This window comes from Sminthopsis crassicaudata, chromosome 2 (assembly GCF_048593235.1).
Source record: "Sminthopsis crassicaudata isolate SCR6 chromosome 2, ASM4859323v1, whole genome shotgun sequence".
In the NCBI taxonomy this organism is placed as follows: domain Eukaryota; kingdom Metazoa; phylum Chordata; class Mammalia; order Dasyuromorphia; family Dasyuridae; genus Sminthopsis; species Sminthopsis crassicaudata.
The window spans coordinates 272,178,087-272,197,964 of record NC_133618.1 but is presented as its reverse complement, the minus strand read 5'-3'; the positions used below and the strand labels follow the sequence as shown (position 1 = coordinate 272,197,964).

Below are 19,878 nucleotides of genomic sequence, written 5' to 3'. Positions count from 1 at the left end.
TGCAAACTGGTACAGAGAAAAGTGAGTAGAGAAATCTATACAATGATAACATTTCTTTTGTGAAGAGGTCAAAGCCCACTTGCCTTTATTCTTTACCTGGTCCTGTTCTTTCCTGACTTTCTCTTTTTTTTTTTTTTTTCTTTTTCTTTTTCTGAGGCTGGGGTTAAGTGACTTGCCCAGGGTCACACAGCTAGGAAGTGTTAAATGTCTGAGACCAGATTTGAACTCGGGTCCTCCTGAATTCAGGGATGGTACTCTATCCACTGCACCACCTAGCTGCCCCTTGACTTTCTCTTTACTTTAAAACCATTCTCCATTTACTGCTGGGCCATCCTGAAACATCCCTCTGTATTTAGGACCTCCTAGCTGTGGAATAGCCTACCATGCATATGTCCCACTCACCAAGGAATTGCCCTCCTCAAGGTCTTTTCCCACTGATGAATTATTCTTGGATCTTGCATTTTGCTAAGAGGCTTTTTGGCTAGCCTTTATATGGCTTCTACCTCTTTTTGTGACTTTCTCTGGACTTTAAAATAACATCCCATACCTGGTAGCAATTCCCTTCTCTCCCTTTTTCCCTTCCTTTTGTATGGTTTCTTTTCCCATTAGAATGTAAGCTCTTTAAGAGCAGGGAAAAATCTTTGTTTTTTTGTATTTGTTTCCCTAGGACTTAGCATAATGTCTAACAAATAGTAAGCAGTTCACATTTCTTATCTTCTTCCTTCCTCTATAATGGAGAAAACATCTTATTAATGTCATGACAAAATGTAAGTCCAAAAGAATGATAATGAAATAGGACACTCACCTCCTAACAGATGATGAATTTAAAATGCTAAGATGTACATTTTTAGATGTTACTGTGAGGATTTGTTTTGTGAGACTATGTAGTTATGTACTGGGGCAATTTTTTTCAATTAAAAATACTCAATTTTGGGTGATGGGAGTAGACAGATTAATTTTTAAAATCTTGTTACCTGAAAAACAAAATAAACTATTTTAATAGATAATGATGTGTTTGAGTTATAGCACAAAATGTTAGTTAAAAATGAGTACTTTGGTTTTTTAGGCAGGGCTGCTGTTGAAGGCCTGCCAACACTTTCACCTGTTCCTATCCAATGGAAAACTGATACATCAGTGTGGATAGAACAGTGGCCCTTAGGTAGTGATAAAATTCAGGCTTTATTAGATATAGTACAGGAGCAACTTGACCAAAGACACTTACAACCTTCTCTAAGTCCTTGGAATTCCCCAGGGTTTGTTGTAACAAAGAAATCTGGAAAATGGAGAATGTTGACTGATTTAAGAAAAGTAAATGAACAGATGGAAACTATGGGAACTCTTCAGCCTGGACTTCCATCCCCTACTCAGTTGCCTAGAGAATGGCTTCTTTAGGTTATAGACTTTAAGGATTATTTCTATTCTATCCCTCTGGACAAGGAGGATATGAAAAGATTTGCCTATTCAGTGCCCAGTGTTAACTTAGCTGAGCCTTATAAAAGATATGAATGGACAGTTTTGCCACAGGGAATGAAAAACATCCCTACTATGTGTCAAATGTATGTTGCTGCTGCTCTTACTCCAGTAAGAAAAGCATTTCCAAAAGTAATGTTATTACAATACATGGATGATATATTGGGATAATATATTGGGATGTGCTCTTGAGGAACAAATTAGAAGCATGTCTACAAAAGACCATGGAAACACTAAGGAATTATAAATTGTACATAGCTCCAGAAAAAATTCAAAGACATGCTCTTTTTCAATTATTTAGGATATGAAATGTAAACCCTAAAATGAAAACCCTAAGGTGCTTACAATACAAAAACTTTCCTTAAGAACAGAGAAATGACTTTCAGAAATTGATAGTAGATATCCAATGGATGCATCAGTGTTAGGCTTCACTACTTATCAATTACAACCATTATATGAATTTTAAAGGGAGACAGTGCTTTAAACTCACCATGCCAGCTTACAAAAGAAGCTCAAGAGGCTTTGAAAGAAGTTGAACTGGCTTTATCTAATGTGGTTGAAAGAGTCACTCAAAAACCCTTGGAAATATCAGTTTTTGCTACACAAGAGGTACCCACAGCAGTCCTTCATCAAATGTGATAGAGTGGGTGAACCTCCCAGCACAACCAGACCAAAGCCTTAATCTTTACCCAGTGCTTGTGGCTAGAATTTTATTAAAGGCCATTAAGCAAGAAGTACAATTATCTGGGATAAAACCTGACAAGATATATACCTTTTATACTAATGCACAAATTAATGTATGCTGTGAAACCATCCCAGAGTGGCATATTTTATTAGCCATGGCTCCAAATTTTACACACAGGTCTCCATTAAAGATAACCAGATTATTACTTAATTGGTGATTGACTCTTGAAGAAAAGGTTTCTAAAGTTACTCTTAAAGGACCAACTATCTTTACAAAGGCATCCAAATATAACATTCGTGCTGTATATTCTCGTGACTTAACTATAAAGAGAGTAGTCAGAATTCCTTTTCAGTCCACTCAGGAGAATGAATTGTATGCAATCATTCTAGCTCTTACTAATTATCCAGGAGATATAAATGTAATATCTGATTCGGTCTATTCAGTAGGTGTGGTACAAAGAATTGCTACGCCCAAATAAAATTTGTAGTTTCTAATATATATCAGCTCTTTAAGAAACTTCAAGAGCAAATGAGAAAGCATCCAGGTAAGATTTATATCTTGCATGTCCACTCTCATAGTGGACTTCCAGGTCCTATTTTTGATGGTAACTCGAGCTTTACGTTTACAATTTGGAATAACAAGAGAGGAAGCTAGGAGCATAGTAAAAGCCTGTACAGTTTGCCTTCCTTTCCACTGTCCTACACTCCCTCCAGGGAAGAACCTTCGTGGTTTGAGACCTAATGAAATTTGGCAAATGGATGTGACTCATTATAAATCTTTTTGTTGTCTGTCTTTATCCATGTTGTGGTAGACACTTTTTCAGGATTCACTTTTGCAGTATCAGCAGCAAAAGAGAGTCCGAATGATCACTGAATTCTTTATATAAGCATTTGCAATTATGGGTGTGCCACAAGCAATAAAAACAGATAATGGATCTGCATATACTTCTAAACATTTTGCACAATTTTGTGCATAATATAAGATTTTACACACCACTGGCATACCTTTTGATCCTCAAGGTCAGGCAATAGTAGAGAGGAGAAACAGAGACATTAAGGTGCTCCTTCAAAAACAAAAGAATGGGGAAGCCACAGGTAACCCTAGAGAACTTCTAAATCTAGCTCTTTATGCTATTAATTTCTTGATTTTTGACAAAGATGCACTGGCTCTGGCAGACAGGTTTTATAAGCCACTAGAAGGGCAGTGTCCAGTGCAAGCAGCTCCACTGTCTTTAGATAATCACCAGGTGATGTGGAGAGACCAGAAAGTGGTGAGTGGAAGGGACCAGATAGGTTAACTGCTTGGGGGAGAGGGTTAGCTTGTATCTCTACAGATGGAGAAGGAATCAGATGGGTGGCAACAAGGTGTATTTTCTTTGTCCGTTGGAGAGAGACGGAGCAGACCCTTGAAACAAAAGGGAAGACCCAAGAAACATTGGGTAGTTCCATCGCTGATTGCACCCACCACTGAAAGAGCCTGGCAGTTATGGTGTTTGACTCATGGACATCAAAAATTGTTGGACTTCAAAACCCTCAGGAATCATTGGAATCCCTGAGACATGAAAAGATTGTTGTAGGACTTAAAAACCCTCAGAAGTCATTGGATTTTCTGAGAAATGATAAGACTGTTGCAGGACTTCAAAATCTGCAGGAATCATTGGATTCTCTAATATATAAAAAGACTATTATAGGACTTCAAAAACTTGCGGGGATCATTCCCTGACACGTGAAGCAATGGACAATAGATTGATTTTGGACTGTCTCTTGGCTGCTGAAGAAGGCATATGTTGTTTACATACCCTCCTTCTAGGACTTCTGGAAATCGTTTACAACCCCACGTTGATTAATATTGTTTGTTATATCATTACTTGCATGTACAATTCATGTTTGTTATACCACATTGAGCCTGCATTGGCTATGGGGAGAATCATCCCTAATAGCCTGTGTGTTATTGCTATGTGCTTGTGTAATACCTCCCATGCTGATGGGTTTGTGCATACCTATTTCTAATAAGCCCAGAAACCCACTAGCAATTCCCACTTTCCTTTGGTTCTTTTCATCTCCCTTCCTGAGATGTCAGGGAGGATATGATCATTTCTTTTTTTTTGATCATTTCCTTTTTAGCGCTTTCACCTCCTTTTCTGAGAAGTCGGGGTGGGGGGGTGATCATCTCCTTTTTGGGCTTCTCACCTCCCTGAGAAATCAGGGATGGCATGACCTCTTGTGTTCTTAAATAAAAGAAAGCAAGAGATGTAAGGGCTGAAACTCTGAGTTGAAGCACTGAGATTGGACAACCAAGCATTTAAGGCTAATTACTGATTGGACAATACTCTATTAGCATATGCTTGGAAAATTGCCCTTCCCACTATTTTGTGCTGGTTCAATCTTTTGGTGTATACAAAGAATTGTGGGAAAGATTGGGGGGGGTGGAATAAGACAATACAGAGTTACCTGGGGTGGTAGAAAAAGAGAGGAGAGGTCGCGCAGATCCTGCGTCCATCCAATTTCATTTCTACCCTTAAGACCAAGGACTTTTGCTTATCCTGACTCTGGCTGATTCTAAGACAGTGGTCCTCAAACTTTTTAAATAGGGGGCCAGTTCACTGTCCTTCAGATTGTTGGAGGGCCAGACTATAGTAAAAACAAAAACTCCACTCCTCGGCCCATTTGCCATAACCGGAGGGCTGCATAAATGTCCTCAGCTCTCTGCATCGGGGCCCATGGGCCATAGTTTGAGAAGGTATCTCTTCTAAGGTATCCAGGGTGCTAACTCGGTCTTCACAGTCATTCTCTTTAGCAAAAGGGACATTTATTTAGGAGAAGAGTTCACAGACAAAATGAAGAGGTAAAATAGGGATCAGGAAAAGTAAATGTGAATTAGATTTGGAAGAATTTATAGTTAGCAAGAAAAAAGGTTTTAACAGTTAACAATACAGATAAGTTCTCTAGTGGAACTCTCAATTAACCAGGAGAAATGGAATACTCCATGAGGTGAGAGTATACTATTGACTAGCAGGTTAAATCTATAGAAGAGTTCAGCCACCTAAAAGAGTTAAGGAAAGGCATGAAGCATGAAGGAAGGATGTGTGAGAGGGAAAACACCATGAAGCACAGGGAAGGAGTGAGGAGAAAAACATCAGGAGACAGAATTTCACCATGGCAGGCAAACCCAAAAGGGGTTTAGCAAAGAAGCAATGGGCCATAAGCAGATTTATAGGGAAACTTTAACCTTGGGAGTTTGACATAATTTGTCTTTCTGATTAGATACAGCAAGGTGGGGTTACCCAAGACCTGGGTGGGATTGTAAGGCTGAACTTGTAAGGGTCCAAAGGAAGGTCAGGCAAGCACAATTGAGATGTAAGTGGACCAGTGGTCTTTATTCCTGTATGTGCTTAAGAGTTGAGTACTTAGGAACTTCCTTCGTGGGTGGGACCTCCACCCATGGTGGGAACCTAGATCTCTCTCTAAAGTCTCAGTCAAGTTTGGGATGTAGCCTTCATCTTTGATTGGCTTGTGTCTGTGACCTCATTGACCCTATTTAAGCTAAGATCCAAGGAGAGCTTTTCCCTTTTTTTTCCCTCTCTTACCACCTGGAGACTGATCTGGGAGGTCGCTACTAAGGTATGTGCAGGAGATCATAGAGTAGATGTGATTTATGGGAATAAAATCTAAGTTTATTCATTTAAACTCTTGGGTGCTCTGTTATGCTTCAACTACTTTCTATGAAATAGTAGCTAGAGGATTCTGAGGACCTCAAAACAGAAGTGAGATTGATGATATTCTATTTGCCAGTTTTTCTCTGATAGGCCTAGGAATAAGGACCGATTAGCATTAATTAGGGAGAGTAAAAAACCCTAACAGAACCGATACCCATTAGTATGGTTGCCTCATGTATTTATTAATACTTCAGGTTTTCTCTGCCAACCCTACCTAGTAACCCAGGATCTCAACAGATAATATTTCCCCTCATTACATATCAAAATAATTTTTAACATTTGGATTTTTTTTTTAAAGTTTTGAGTTTCAAGTTCTATCCCTCCCTCTTTTACTCCTTCCTTCTCTGCCCCCTTCTTGAGATGGTAAGCAATTAGATATAGGTTATACATATGGAATCATATAAAACATTTTCATATTATTCAAATAATAAACTTTTAATATCACTATCTAATGTAAATAAGAGCATTTGAAAAACCTCACCATAAATAGAGAAACTTCTTTTATTTGGGTTTTGTGTTAAGAAATATTCTTAACACTTGCAGACTTCTTAGGTAATCATGTTTCCTTAGTTTACAGCATTAATAAAATTCTGATATAACAAGAGAATTTGCATACTTTGCTGGAATTGGTTGTTCTACAATCTTCACCTGAAGAATTAGGACTTTAATGGAATTTAACTAAGGTTAGAGCAGTTTATCTTGGAAAAAAGTGACAGGCTTTTCCTAGTAGTCTTTCAATAGATACAAAACAACTGTCTTGATACTTCTGGCTATTTTCCAACTAAAGTGAAAACAAAACAAGAAACAAGCCCAGCACTATGAAAACTAGTATGTTATCACTGCAAACATGACATTGAAATGGTTGGAGATTTTGGATCTGAGGCCAAAATATCAAAGGTGGATGATGAAAGTTCCTCATTTTTGACTTTATTACATATTTTCAAAGAGAAGTAAGCTGTACATAATAGAAATCTTCAATTTTAGCTTCAATTCTCTTTTTCTGTTCTACTATGTATTTGGAAATGTCCATATTATCTAGTGCAAGATTTGAAATATAAAAGGAGGGGGAATTTCCTTCTTTGAAATCTATAATGGATCTAGAACAGATGGATGTTGTTTTTAAACTAAAAAATATGAAGTTCTCAGACTGGCTAAGATGACAGGAAAAGATAATGATGAATGTTGGAGGGGATGTGGGAAAACTGGGACACTGATACATTGTTGGTGGAATTGTGAACGAATCCAATCATTCTGGAGAACAATTTGGAACTATGCTCAAACTATGCATACCCTTTGACCCAGCAGCGTTACTACTGGGCTTATATACAAGAGAAATCTTAAAGGAGGGAAAGGGACCCACCCATATATGCAAAAATGCTTGTGGTAGCCCTTTTCATAGTGGCTAGAAATTGGAAACTGAATAGATGCCCATCAATTAGAGAATGGCCAAATAAATTATGGTACATAAATGTTATGGAATATTATTGTTTTGTAAGAAATGACCAATAGGATGATTTCAGAGAGGCCTGGAGAGACTTACATGAACTGATACTGAGTTAAATGAGCAGAACCAGGAGATCATTGTACATGATAATAAGACTATACAATGATCAATTCTGATGGACGTGGTTCTCTTTAACAATGAATTGATTCAAACCAGTTCCAATTGTTCAGTAGTGAAGAGATCCATCTACACCCAGGGAGAGGACTGTGGGAACTGAGTGTAGACCACAACATAGCATTCTCACTCTTTCCTTGCATTTTTGTTCTCCTTCTCAGGGATTTTTTTTTTCCTTTCTAGATCTGATTTTTCTTGTGCAGCAAGATAACTGTATGGATATGTATACATATATTTTAACATGTATTGAAATAACTGCCATCTAGGGGAGAGGGTGGGGGGAAGGAGGGGAAAATTTGGAACAGAAGGTTTTGCAAGGGTCAATGTTGAAAAATTACCCATGCATATGTTTTGTAAATAAAAAGCTATAATAGAAAAGATGAGGTTATAAAGTACCTGTCGATTCTATGTCAATATTAATTATTATGAAGTGCTAAAATAGGCACCAGGAATGGTAATGTAAAATAGATTCTGGAGAGCAATAGATTTGAAATATTATATAAAAATAGTATAAAAGAGATTCAGTTCACCACATGGAACAATCATGATGAGCCATCCATCACAGATTACAAAGGTGTGCTACTTATTTAATAGCTTCACCAGCTCAAGCAGATACAACACAGAAGGCAGTCATATTGAATGAGCAATTTGGTTTGGGAAAACATAATCTTTTAGAGTCTCAAGGGAGCAGAAGAATTGGGGGGAGGGACAGGGTCTATGGAGTAAAGGGGAGGAACCAAGGAGGAGTTGGGGAGATAAAGGTGGGATCAAGGAGAGGCTAGGTGGAATCCACCCGGCTGATCAGATCCCAAACATGTCTAAAGATATGCCAATCAAGATAGTCTGAGGAAGCTAACTTCCTTTTTGTATACAATTATGATTAATAGAATCTACATTATGACTGTCTTAATTTATGGTAATAAGACAGTCTGGGAAAGCTAAATTCCCATTAAGGTTTTGCTGATTAGATAGTCTTGGGAAACTGACCTTGACAAAGGATTGGCAAAGGAGCAGGATGGGTTTCATATCAATTACACTGAAAACAATGAACAATTTCCCATTATCAAAGAGGTCTAAGCAAGAAAAAAAATCAGATGATAGTGAGAGAATTTTGGGTTTAGTTATTTTCAGTCATGTCTACCTCTTTGTGATGCCATTTGAAGTTTTCTTGGCAAAGATCTTAGAGCCATTTTGCCATTTCCTTCTCCAGATCATTTTACAGATGAAGCACTGAAGTATACAGGGTGAAGTGAGTTGTCTGGGCTTATTATTAGTAAATATCTGAGGTTAGATTTGAACTAGGTCCTCCTGACTATGCCCAATGCTCTATCTACTTTGCCACCTAGCTGCTCATATGAAAGAATTTAATTAAATAAAAAAAGTCAGTCAACAAGATCTTAATAAATTAGCATTTAATTAGTGCCTATTTCTGTGACAAGCACAGCGCTAGACACTGAGGATACAAGGAAAAACAAAAATAGTTCCTGAACTCAACTATGTACAAACAAGATAAATAAATAGAGGATAAATTGGAGATGGTCAACGGAGGGATGGCATTAGTATTAAGGGGACTCTGGAAAGGCTTGCTGACGAAGCTGGGAAGCTTTGCCTAAGACTTAAAGAAAGCCAAGGAAGCTAGAAGGCAAAGATGAGAAGGGAAAGAGCTCCCTGGGAGACAGAGAGGATGGGGGGAAGAGAAAGAGTCCGTGAAAAGCCCCAGCAAAACAATATAGAGGAAGGGACATTTTATTAAGAAATAACAAACTTGGGCTCTTAGTCTACCTCCTGTCATTAAATAGTTATCTTATATTGGGTAAGTCTTAAAATCTCTTAAGCCTTGGTTATTTCATCTATGAAATGGGAATTATAATATCTTATTGAAGGTAGAAATTAAAGGCAGAAATCTGAACCATGTGACTTACAAAGGAAGAAAAACTTGACTGGAAGTCAATTGGAATATTTCTTCTTGAGGATCATGGCTTCAGGGAGATAATGCCATGACATGCAAGTGAACTGGATTTAAGTGAGGGAGGATGAAGTCCTGGGTCACTAGGTGGGTGCTGGTAGAGAAGCCTGAAGTACTGATAAAACTTTTAGGATGTTAAATCCCTTTATGGATGTAGCCTGCCAGTGAATGGAATATTTCTACTTCATGGCATATTACTTAAACGGATTTTTCCAAACTCCTTTCCTTGGTGATTCTTTTGCTCTCCCAGATCTATTTCATATTTACCATTCTTACTCTCTATTGCTTCTCTTCCCTTTGTCTGTAACCTCTTCTCCTTAATAAGCCTATCTTCTGGAAGGAGAATGGCCATTGTGAATTCTTCACATGACCTACATCACTCTCATCATTTGGTGCTAAAAGCTGAACCTCAAACACATCGGGAAGGCCGTGCTAAGTCACTAGCCTTGCTTTTTCCTCTGCAGCCACCTGAGTCCAGTTGTAAATCAGGATAATTCAAGGCGAATATAGACATTGTCCCCACCATATATTGTAGGTAATCAAGAGTCTTAGAACTCAGCTTCTTAAACTGAGGGTTAAAACCCCATCTGGAGTCTTGTAACTAAATGTGGGGGTGATGAAATTATGGTTTATTATCAGTAAATGTTTAATTTGCATACCTATTCAATGCATTTTATTTATGTTTTATATACAATATAATATGTATTTATATTTTTTATTTATACCCAGCATCATGGAAAAATTTCCAGTGAAAAGGGATCAAGAGTAGAAAAGGTTTAGGAATCGCTGGTCTAGAGGCAGGGGGATAACCTTTTGGAGCTTGTTCTGTGTGGTGATGCTCTATTGGGATAATGGGGAAAACACCGTATTGAACATTCAAGAGGACTGGGGTTTGAGACTAGATTCTGTCACTAATAACGTTAGTCAAATTCTACGGAGCCTCACTTCTTTAATGATACTCCAGAGCTGCAAGGCACCAGAGGAGCAATTTACTCCAGTGACTTTTATTTTACAGATTAAAAAAAAAAAAAAAAAAAAAAAAGGGAATCACAAACATTCCTTAAGCTAGACATCATGTTTGGCTCTGGGAATACAAAGACAATTTTTTTTTTTTTGTCCTTGGTCTCTAGGAACTTATCTTCTATGGGGAAAATGACCTGCAAGCATATAACTAAAGACAGTACCAGGCATGGGAGGTGGTTTGGATTGAGTTTTAAAGATAACAGGGATTCAGAGGATTGAAGAAGAGGAGAATGCATTAGGAAATTTCATGATGAAACCAGACGAAACAGCTGGTGTCTTTGGGATAAAAATCAGTGACATCAATGTCACTGTATGTAAAGTGCTTTGCAAACCCTAATATACACACCTCCACATCACGCCTTTGAATGCAGGGATCATGAAACATACACACACACCCCCCCACACACGCAGCGTTGGTGGAGTTTATTATTTTTTTTAACTAGAAGTCAGGGAGATCAAATGGGACATTACATGCAAACTGCAAAGGTATATAATATATATATATATATATATATATATATACATCTGATAGGTTGCGTTTTTGTTTTTTACTAGAAAAGTCCATTCAATTTGTCAGTGTTCAAGGTTACAATGAAGGCCGATTTTCTATTATTACAGATGTCCTGGGGAGAAGGAATTCAATGACAATGAGAGAATTTAAATATAAGGACAGACAGAAGACTGTTCCCGATGTTAGTTTAGAACATCCCCGCGCGCGCATCTTCATTAGCCGGGTCTCCGCGCGCGCGCGCACAACCACGCACACAGGCACAGTGAGTCACAGGGAGGGTCGTTGCTGTAAATGGTCACTCGGGGATGAAATCATGTGACCTGCACTGTTCCTGAGACGGAGAGAACCAAATGAAGTAATACACCTGGAGCGGGTTCGCAGCCGCGTGAAGCGAGCCTAACACCCTTTGACTGGTCCGGAAGCAAATGCCATTGGGCCGGGAGGAAGAGTCGGGTCCCAGCCAGAGCCCAGTCCCAGAGCCACTCGGAAAGCGGGATGCCCGGCTCCTCATGAATAATTCATGAGGAAGCGTCTCTCTATAGGCTGGCGTCCTGGAAAACAGCCAACCAGGAAGGCTCCCAAGGGGAACCTCCTGAACGGAGAAGGTGAATCGTGACGTAGTGCAGGGCGATTGGACGGGGCTCCGAGGGGCGGGGCCCGGGCTTGGGGCGGTGGCGGCGAGCTGGCGCCCCGTGGCTCATTCGCTCGGTCTCGGCTGGGGCTGCGTAGTTCTGGGCTGAGGGCCGGGGTCTGGAGCAGAGCCGGGGCGGGGCCGGGGCTGAATCGCGCGGGCGGCGGCAGGATGTTCAGCTGGATGGGGCGACAGGGGGGCGGGCGAGACCGGCCCGGCGGGGCGGACGCGGTGCAGACCGTGACCGGCGGCCTGCGCTCGCTCTACCTGCGCAAGGTGCTGCCGCTGGAGGAGGCGTACCGCTTCCATGAGTTCCACTCGCCGGCGCTGGAGGACGCCGACTTCGACAACAAGCCCATGGTGCTGCTGGTGGGCCAGTACAGCACGGGCAAGACCACCTTCATCCGGTAACTGACCTCCGCCCCGCGGTGTGCCCCTGCCCGGCTCTAACCCCTGCTGGCTTTTGACCCTCACTGTCCCTAAAGTGTGCCCCCCCTCAGGCTTCAGATGTGTGCAGTTCGGCTAACTCATCCTGGGTGTTCCTCGTGTCCCAGCTCAGCCCACCTCCCCGGGGGTCCTCACGCCTCTCTCCCTCACCCCCTCCCCTGACCCTGCACGGTCTTCTCGCTCTTTCAGGAGCTTCCTAGCCTTTCTTCCGTCTGCGGCCCTTTGGCGGGCCACTCTATAGAGCCCCGTAAAGCCATACGTAACTAAGTGCCCAAAATAAAACGAAAAGACTACGAAGGAAATCGGTTATGTCGAAATCGCTTATCTACACAGCAAGTTCACAGACCTTAGATCCCCTGTCTGAAATCTCTGCACCACCCGGGACTTCTCCCCTCCCTCCTTTCCCTTACACGCTCCCTTCCCACCCAAGCGTAGCGCCAGCATCCCCCAGCTCCTAGTGCCTTCAACTTGGTCGTCATCCTTACAGTCCCAAGGAAGGGGACCGTCACCTGCTCACTAATCACCAGGCCAGAAAAAAAAAAGTCCTGCTCGTGCTGCCTAGGACTCTAGTTCCTGCTTCCATTCTCTTTTCATTTCAGGGCAATCCTGAGTTTAGGACAAGGTTAGAATAACCACACCAGCTTGTCTCCCCATTGTGGTAAATGGCAATCTATCATTGCTGGTTTCCATTTCCTTAGGTGGGAAGTTTCCTCTTCAACCCTGACAACTGAAAACAAATAATGCTTATGCTGTTGCTAAAAGCAACATGGACTCTGATTGAAGTCAATAATTGCCTTTAAGGAAACTTCAGATATTTATAGCTTGCCATGCGAAATAATTTTCCTTAAAATGTTGTTTGATTCTTGAGGCAATTATTTTATTATAAAAATTAATACGGCCACAAAACTTGCTTCTTAGAAAGATTTGTTTTCTTTTGCTGTAAGAGTTTGACTTGAAACATAGTTACTGACTCTATAATTTAGTCCCAGTTTTCCTAGGGCAAACAAAAAAATTTGACTTAGAAACCACTTTATAAATGATACAAAGTCTACAGGGATTTGAGAAAGTTGTATCCGTATTTGGCTACATTTTAACTCTATTAGAGGATGACCTCTTTTTCTCTGTCCAACTAACCTGAATAATTCCTACAAATGTAGGAAAATGTAGTTATTATAGGAAATTTGTGTGCCGATTGCAAGTACGTGTGTTTATGTGCGGGTGAGTATTCGTATACATACATGGTTTGGAGTAATACAGGGAACTTTTGATAAAGGAGCACTATTACTGCAGGTCAGTACTTTATAGGCTGAGATTTACTAAAGCACTAAGAAGTAAAGTGACTTATCTAGGGTGTCGAAATCATTAGCAAAGGCAGGACTTCAGCCCAGGTCTTCCTAACTAGAAGGCCAGCTGTCTCTCCTCTACTCCCCACCTCCTTTCCATAAGAATACCCACTGGCCACCTCACTGCCTTGTTAGGAAAGTGCTTTGTAAATCTTGAAAGACTATATTAATGTCTCAATGCTTGTGATAAACAATATATGTTAATGAAATTAGAATTCAAAATCCATGTTCTAAGAAATACATCAGTGACTTGAAGGGGATCCAGAGGAGATAAGCCTAGGTGGCAAAGGTCCTGGAGATCTTCATGCCTATATGCTTAGAAGCTTCTAGATTAGAGCACTGAAAATATAGTCAGAAAGACCACAGACACTTACTAGCTATGAGATTGTAGACAGGACATTTAACTTCTCTCAGCCTGTTTCTTTATCTTCAAAATGGGGTTAATAAGAGCACTTGCTTCCCAAGGTTGCCTGGTTTAAGATACAGAAACTCCTTGTAAATGCTATATAAGCAAATATATTAATAAGTTGTTATTAATTGAAGGAACTAAGATGTTTTGCCAGGAGAAAGCAGGACTATGGTAAAGGTGGAGCAGCAGATAGAGGGGAGTGGAACTGTGGAGATACGGTAGAATAGTTCCTTAATTTAACTTCTTAAAGAGCTTCCACATGGGAAGAAAGCTTAGCCCTGTTCTTCTTGGCCCAGAGGACAGAACCAAAAGCAGTGTGTAGAGGCTACAGAGAAACAGGGTTTTTTTTCCACACAAGGTAAAACTTTCTAACTGTTGGCAGTCCAAGAATGGAACAGACTACTTCCTGAGGTGACAAGTCTCCTGGTTTTCAAGCAAAAATTGGATCACCCTTCAGTGGAGTGATTTTTGTTCAACTATGGATTGAATTAGATGGTCCCTAATGACTCTTTTTTTTTTTTTAATGACTCTTTTAATTCTGAAATTTTCTGAAAAGAAAATTTCTGTTGTTCCATTAAGCTTTGTAAGAGGAGATGATGAGTAATGTATGTTATTTTTTTGGAGGGATGATAAGTTACTGGTAAACTTATTTTTTAGATTACATATGATCTCTACCAGAAATTTTGGACTGAAAAGTAACAAATAAATTTTACATTTACATAGAGCATCTTTCAAATTCACAAGTAATAAATCTATATGATAAATAAGGTACCAAGGTGGGTGATGGGAATTTGATGACATCTATAGATAAAAGGCAAATGGAAGTACATAGTATATAATTATAGTATCCCATATATTACTTGTTCAGAGAAGCTGGTGTAGTTATACCAGTTTGTTTTTGTCATTATGACTTATGTGTGCTCTTATTAATCATTTATTATGCACTAACCTGAAGCTTTGCAAACTTGAAGATGACACACTGCTTTCTTAGTTACAGTCCCAAGTAAAAAATAAGAAATGATGAGTGAATTTCAGTGGAAATACAACCAGTTGAAATGCTGATGTGTCATCATTTTGGAGATATCCTTCCTGCTTTCCTCTTTGTCATTTTAAGGGGAACAATTTTCATTACCAGTTTAAGTTTTCAGTCACATCTGACTCTGTGATCCTATTTGGGGTTTTCTTGACAAAGATACTGGAGTGGTTTGCTATTTCCTTCTTCAATTCATTTTACAGATGAAGAAACTGAGGCAAACAACTTGTTCATTGTCACACAGATAGTGTCTGAGACCAGATTTGAACTCAGAATGATGAGTCTGGACAAGTCACTTAACCTTTGCCTTAGTTTTCTTCATTGTACAATCAGGTGCTATTTAATAGCATCTACCTACCTCCTAGGATTGTTGTGAGGATCAAATGAGATAATATTTTTAAAGTGCTTAGTATAGTGTCTGGCATGTAGTAGGTACTTAATACTTGTTCCCAATCCCTTCTCTAAATGACCTTGTTTTTTAGGCAAGATAAGCTCAAGTAGCTGGAGTAATAAACTGGATGGAAGAAAAGTTTTGTAAGGAGAGGGAAGGTCTGAGTTTGGTTTGAAATTAGAAAAGAATTAGAAGAAAAAGAGGCTTAATTCTTTGGAGAAAAGGCATAAAAATAATTGAGAGCTCAGTAGGGTCAGAAGTGTGATCACTGGTTTTGGAGTCAAGACATGTTTTAAATCCTTGCTTTGTCACTCAGTTACCTGACCTTAGAAAATCATTTAACTTCTCCATGCATTGCTTTCCCATCTATAAAATAAAAATGTTTGGCTAGACATCTTTATGCTCTAAGCAATCCTCTAAGACATAACTTAAAAAGAAAGCACAGACTTGTGTTGGTATAAAGAATTTCCTCATTCCCTGCACCAAAGAAATCACAGATTGAGATCCTTTCCCCATTTCACAGATAAGAAAATGAATGTTTACTATTAGATTAGCAAAGAAGATAGAAGAGGAAAATGATAGATGTTGAAAGAGCTGTGGAAAAAAAAAAAAAAAAAAAAGGTACTCTTGATGGAACTGTGAATTGATCCAAAATAATTTGGAACTATGCCCAGAAAGTTACCAGACTGTGCATACCCTTTTACCATGCTATTCTAGTTCTATACAGCAAAGAAATCAAAGAAGGAGTAAAAGAATCTATAGGTTCAAAAAATATAGTAGCTCCTTTCATGGTAGCCCAAAACTAGAAAGTGAGAGACTCTCCTATTGGGGAATGACTTTCAAATATAATGGAATATTATTGCACCTTGGGAAATGATGGAATGGACAGTCAGGGGAATATAGGAAGATCTTATCTTAAATGGATAAAGGACAAAGTGAACAAGAGGAATTTATACAGTGATAATGATGTTATAAAGAAAAGCAACTTTGAAAAAGTTGAGAAGACTGATCATTGCATTGATAAACCACATGGTCAAAAGAATGAAATTGAAGCATGCCTTTCACCTTCTGACAGAGATGTGAGAAACCTAAAATGCATAGAGAGACTATATGTTTTCAGAATGATGTCTGATCACTTGTCCAGAGTTGTTTCTAGAGTTTTCTAGAGGTGATTTTTTTTTTTTAAGTTTTAAATTTCTTTTACCATTTATTTATTTATTTTAGATTACACAAGCATATCAGTTTTTTACATACTTTCATATGAGTCATCTTGGGAGTAAAAATCTGAACAAAAGGGAAAACACCCCTTCCTGCCCTATACACACACAGAAAAACCAGAAGAAAAACTTCAATCTGCATTCATTCTCTATAGATTTTTCTCAGAATGTAGATGGCATTTTTCATTCAAAATTTATTGGAATTGCCTTGGATCACTCAATTGCTGAGAAGAGTCAAGTCTATCATTGTTGATCATCACAGAATTTTGTTGTTGCCATGTACAATATGTACAATGCTTCATTCAACATCAATTCATGTAAATCTTTCCAGTCTTTTCTGAAATCAGCCTATTCATAATTTTTCATAGAACAAAAATATCCCATTACTTTCATATGCCATAACTTATTCAGCCATTCCCCATTTGATGACCATTCACTCACTTTCTAATTCTTTGCAGTGGAGAATTTTAAACATGAAGTTGACCTAAAATTTATTTAAATTAACATTCTTTATGGTAACATCTCACTTGATTTAACTAAAAAGTAATAACTTTTTACTTTTCAAAATGCATGCAAAGATAGTTTTCAACATTCACCGTTGCTAAACTTTGTGTTCCAAAATTTTTTCCTTGTCTCTCCTTCCCCCCTTCCCTAGACCACAATCTAATATAGATTAACATGTGTAATTCTTCTAAACATATTTTCACATTTATCATGTTGCACAAAAAAAAATCAGATCAAAAAAGAAAAAAATAAGAAAGAAAAAATAAGCAAGCAAACAACAATGATGAAAATACTATGTTGTGATCCACATTCAGTCCCTGTAGTCCTCTCTCTGGATACATATGGCTCTCTCCATCACAAGTCTATTGATATTGGCCTGAATCACCTCATTGTTAAAAAAAAAAAAAAAAAAAAAAAAAAAAAAAAGCAAGTCCAACATAGTTAATCATCACATAATCTTGTTGTTGCTTTGTATGATGTTCTCTTAGCTCCACTCACTTCACTTGGCATCAGTGCATGTGAGTTTCTCCAGTCTTTTTTAAAAATAGCTTGTTCATTTTTTATAGAACAATATTATGCCATTACTTCCATAAACCATAACTTTATTCAACCATTCCCTAATTGATGGGCATCCATTGAGTTTCCAGTTCCTTGCTACTACAAAAAGGGCTACTATAAATATTTTTGTACATATGGATCTTTTTCCCTTTTTTATGATTTCTTTGGAATACAGACCCAGTGAAGACACTGTTGGATACTATGTATGCTATGTAGCAAACTACCATGTAGCATGGTAACTACCTGCTGGCTGCTGATATGACTGCTTTTTCAATGACTTAACGAAGATCACAATTTGCAAAGTGAATGGGGTACATAAAATTGAGATTCTTTTCATTATCTCTGCCCATATTTGAGAAAAAATATACTCATTGAGCAAGTAGAAAGGCTATTTTTTTAAACCATAAATCAGAAATTTTAAAAAATGTTTCTAGAGTTAAAGAAACATAATTCTAAAACATTCTAAAGAATTCTAAAATCTTTCATGTATTTCTTTACTGTAGAGTTATGCCATGAATCTAGTGGGGATGATACAAGATGGTTTTCAGCACAGAGAGAGTCAACATAGAAAAATGCAAAGAGCATTGGATTCAAAGACAGGACCATGGGTTACCAAAATGCTTCTTGTTATTTTCCTTTATTTTTGTAACCTTGACCAAATTATTTAATCTCTGAAAGGGGGAGAGATCATTTTTAATTGAGACAAGGCTTCATGAAGAAAATATCATTTAAACTGGGCCTTGGGGATAGAATTTCAATAGCCAGGCCATTGAAAGAGGACATTTCATTTTAGATGGATAGAGAGAAAAAGCAGTAAACAAGTTTGACAAGAGCAGAAGACAGGCAGAAAGTAATGGGAGCTTAGATCACAAGGTTCAACAAGCTTGTGAAGAGCTTTGAATAGCAGGCTAAAGAATTTTAGGACTCATAAAAGAGTTGGTTGGTTTTTTGGTGGAGGGGGGAATGATGCAGTCAGAGCTGTTCTTTAGGAAAATGAATCTGGTAGCAGCATTCAGGAAAAAAACATCAGCTGGGAGGTAGTTAAAATTGTCCAAGTATAAGATAATTAAGACCTGAACCAAAGTGGCTTCAATAGGAATAGGTGATTAGAATTAGAATTAAGTGATTACAATGAATGAAAGAAAACCTAATAACTAGATAGAGAGCAAATGAGGAGGAGGAATAAAAACAAACAAACAAAAAAAAAAACAAAAAAAAAAAACCTTGTGCTTTTAAGCTTTTGAGCCCGTGAAGGGCAGGAGTACCCATCTGTGCTTAGCATATGAAACACTTTTTATTGAACTGAATTAATAGAAATAGGGAAGTCAAGGATGAAAGATTATGTTTGATTATGACATGTTCAGTTTGAGTTGACAGTGAGAGATCAAGCTGGAAATTACCACTGAGCCACTAGAAATTCAAGATCAAATTCAGGATAGAGATCAGGGCAGGAGTTATCAACAGAGTTGGTCACATATGAAAACTTGAATGAAAATGTTCAATAGATTTTTAAATTAGAACATTGGTTGGCTACCTGAAGATTCAAAGAGAAGGATGGTATGTGCTAAAAGTAGGATTCTCCTAACAAAATTAAGCAGTCCATAATCCTGGCATACAAATGTTACATTTGGAGCCATCTGTGTACCTCCTGTGGCCATGGCCCAGTGCTATTTGAAGGCGGTCACACACACAAACAGGAAGGCTTTTTCAAGGTTAAGACACTTTTTGGTTCCTTAAATTAAATTTCTTTGTGACTGTTCTTGGACTTGGTGAGCAAGTACTATATGAAAAACAACTGAGAGGTTAGGTCAACAAATGTCTCCTCTGCCCTCCCCCATGATGATATAGGAATTCTTGAATTCTTATGTTTTCCACTCTAGCCTTAATTAAACTAATAATATTAGTATTCTCCATATCATACAACGGTTTCCAGGTTAGTTATTTCAATTTTTATTTTTAAAAATTTTAAAACAAAACCCAACCACAATCCCTCCTCCCCCAAATAACTGCCTGGTCTAGGATTTCTAGCATTGAGGTTTTCAGGCAATATAGCAATATTTCAGTGAAGCTTGCTTATGAAGTTTGGATTAGTACAGACTAACCTTGTTTGAATATCAAGATATAGTTTAAAATTTCAGAGTACAGTACTGTAATGGCTTTTTTTAAGGCTTTTATTTCATTTTGTGACTTCTGGTTTGGGGCATTTTTTTTTTTCATGCCATAAGCATGTCCCATCACCTTTCCTGATTCAAGGAATACTTACCTTGTCATAAAGAAAAAACTTTGAAGTAAAACCAACTTCCACAGAGACTGGATGGCTTTTCTTGTTAGAATTACTTTGTTACATCAACATCTCA

General features: G+C 38.4%; 1 protein-coding gene across 1 annotated transcript in view; it reads left to right on the top strand.

The window, feature by feature from the left end:
• The first annotated feature begins 11,651 nt into the window (after positions 1-11,651).
• Positions 11,652-19,878, top strand: part of EHD4 (EH domain containing 4) — a 94,029-nt gene continuing 85,802 nt past the window's right edge. Inside the window, exon 1 of the mRNA XM_074289364.1 lies at positions 11,652-12,026. Coding sequence (XP_074145465.1) covers positions 11,791-12,026 — 236 coding nt within the window. The 5' untranslated portion in view covers positions 11,652-11,790. The remainder of the gene's footprint in view (positions 12,027-19,878) is intronic.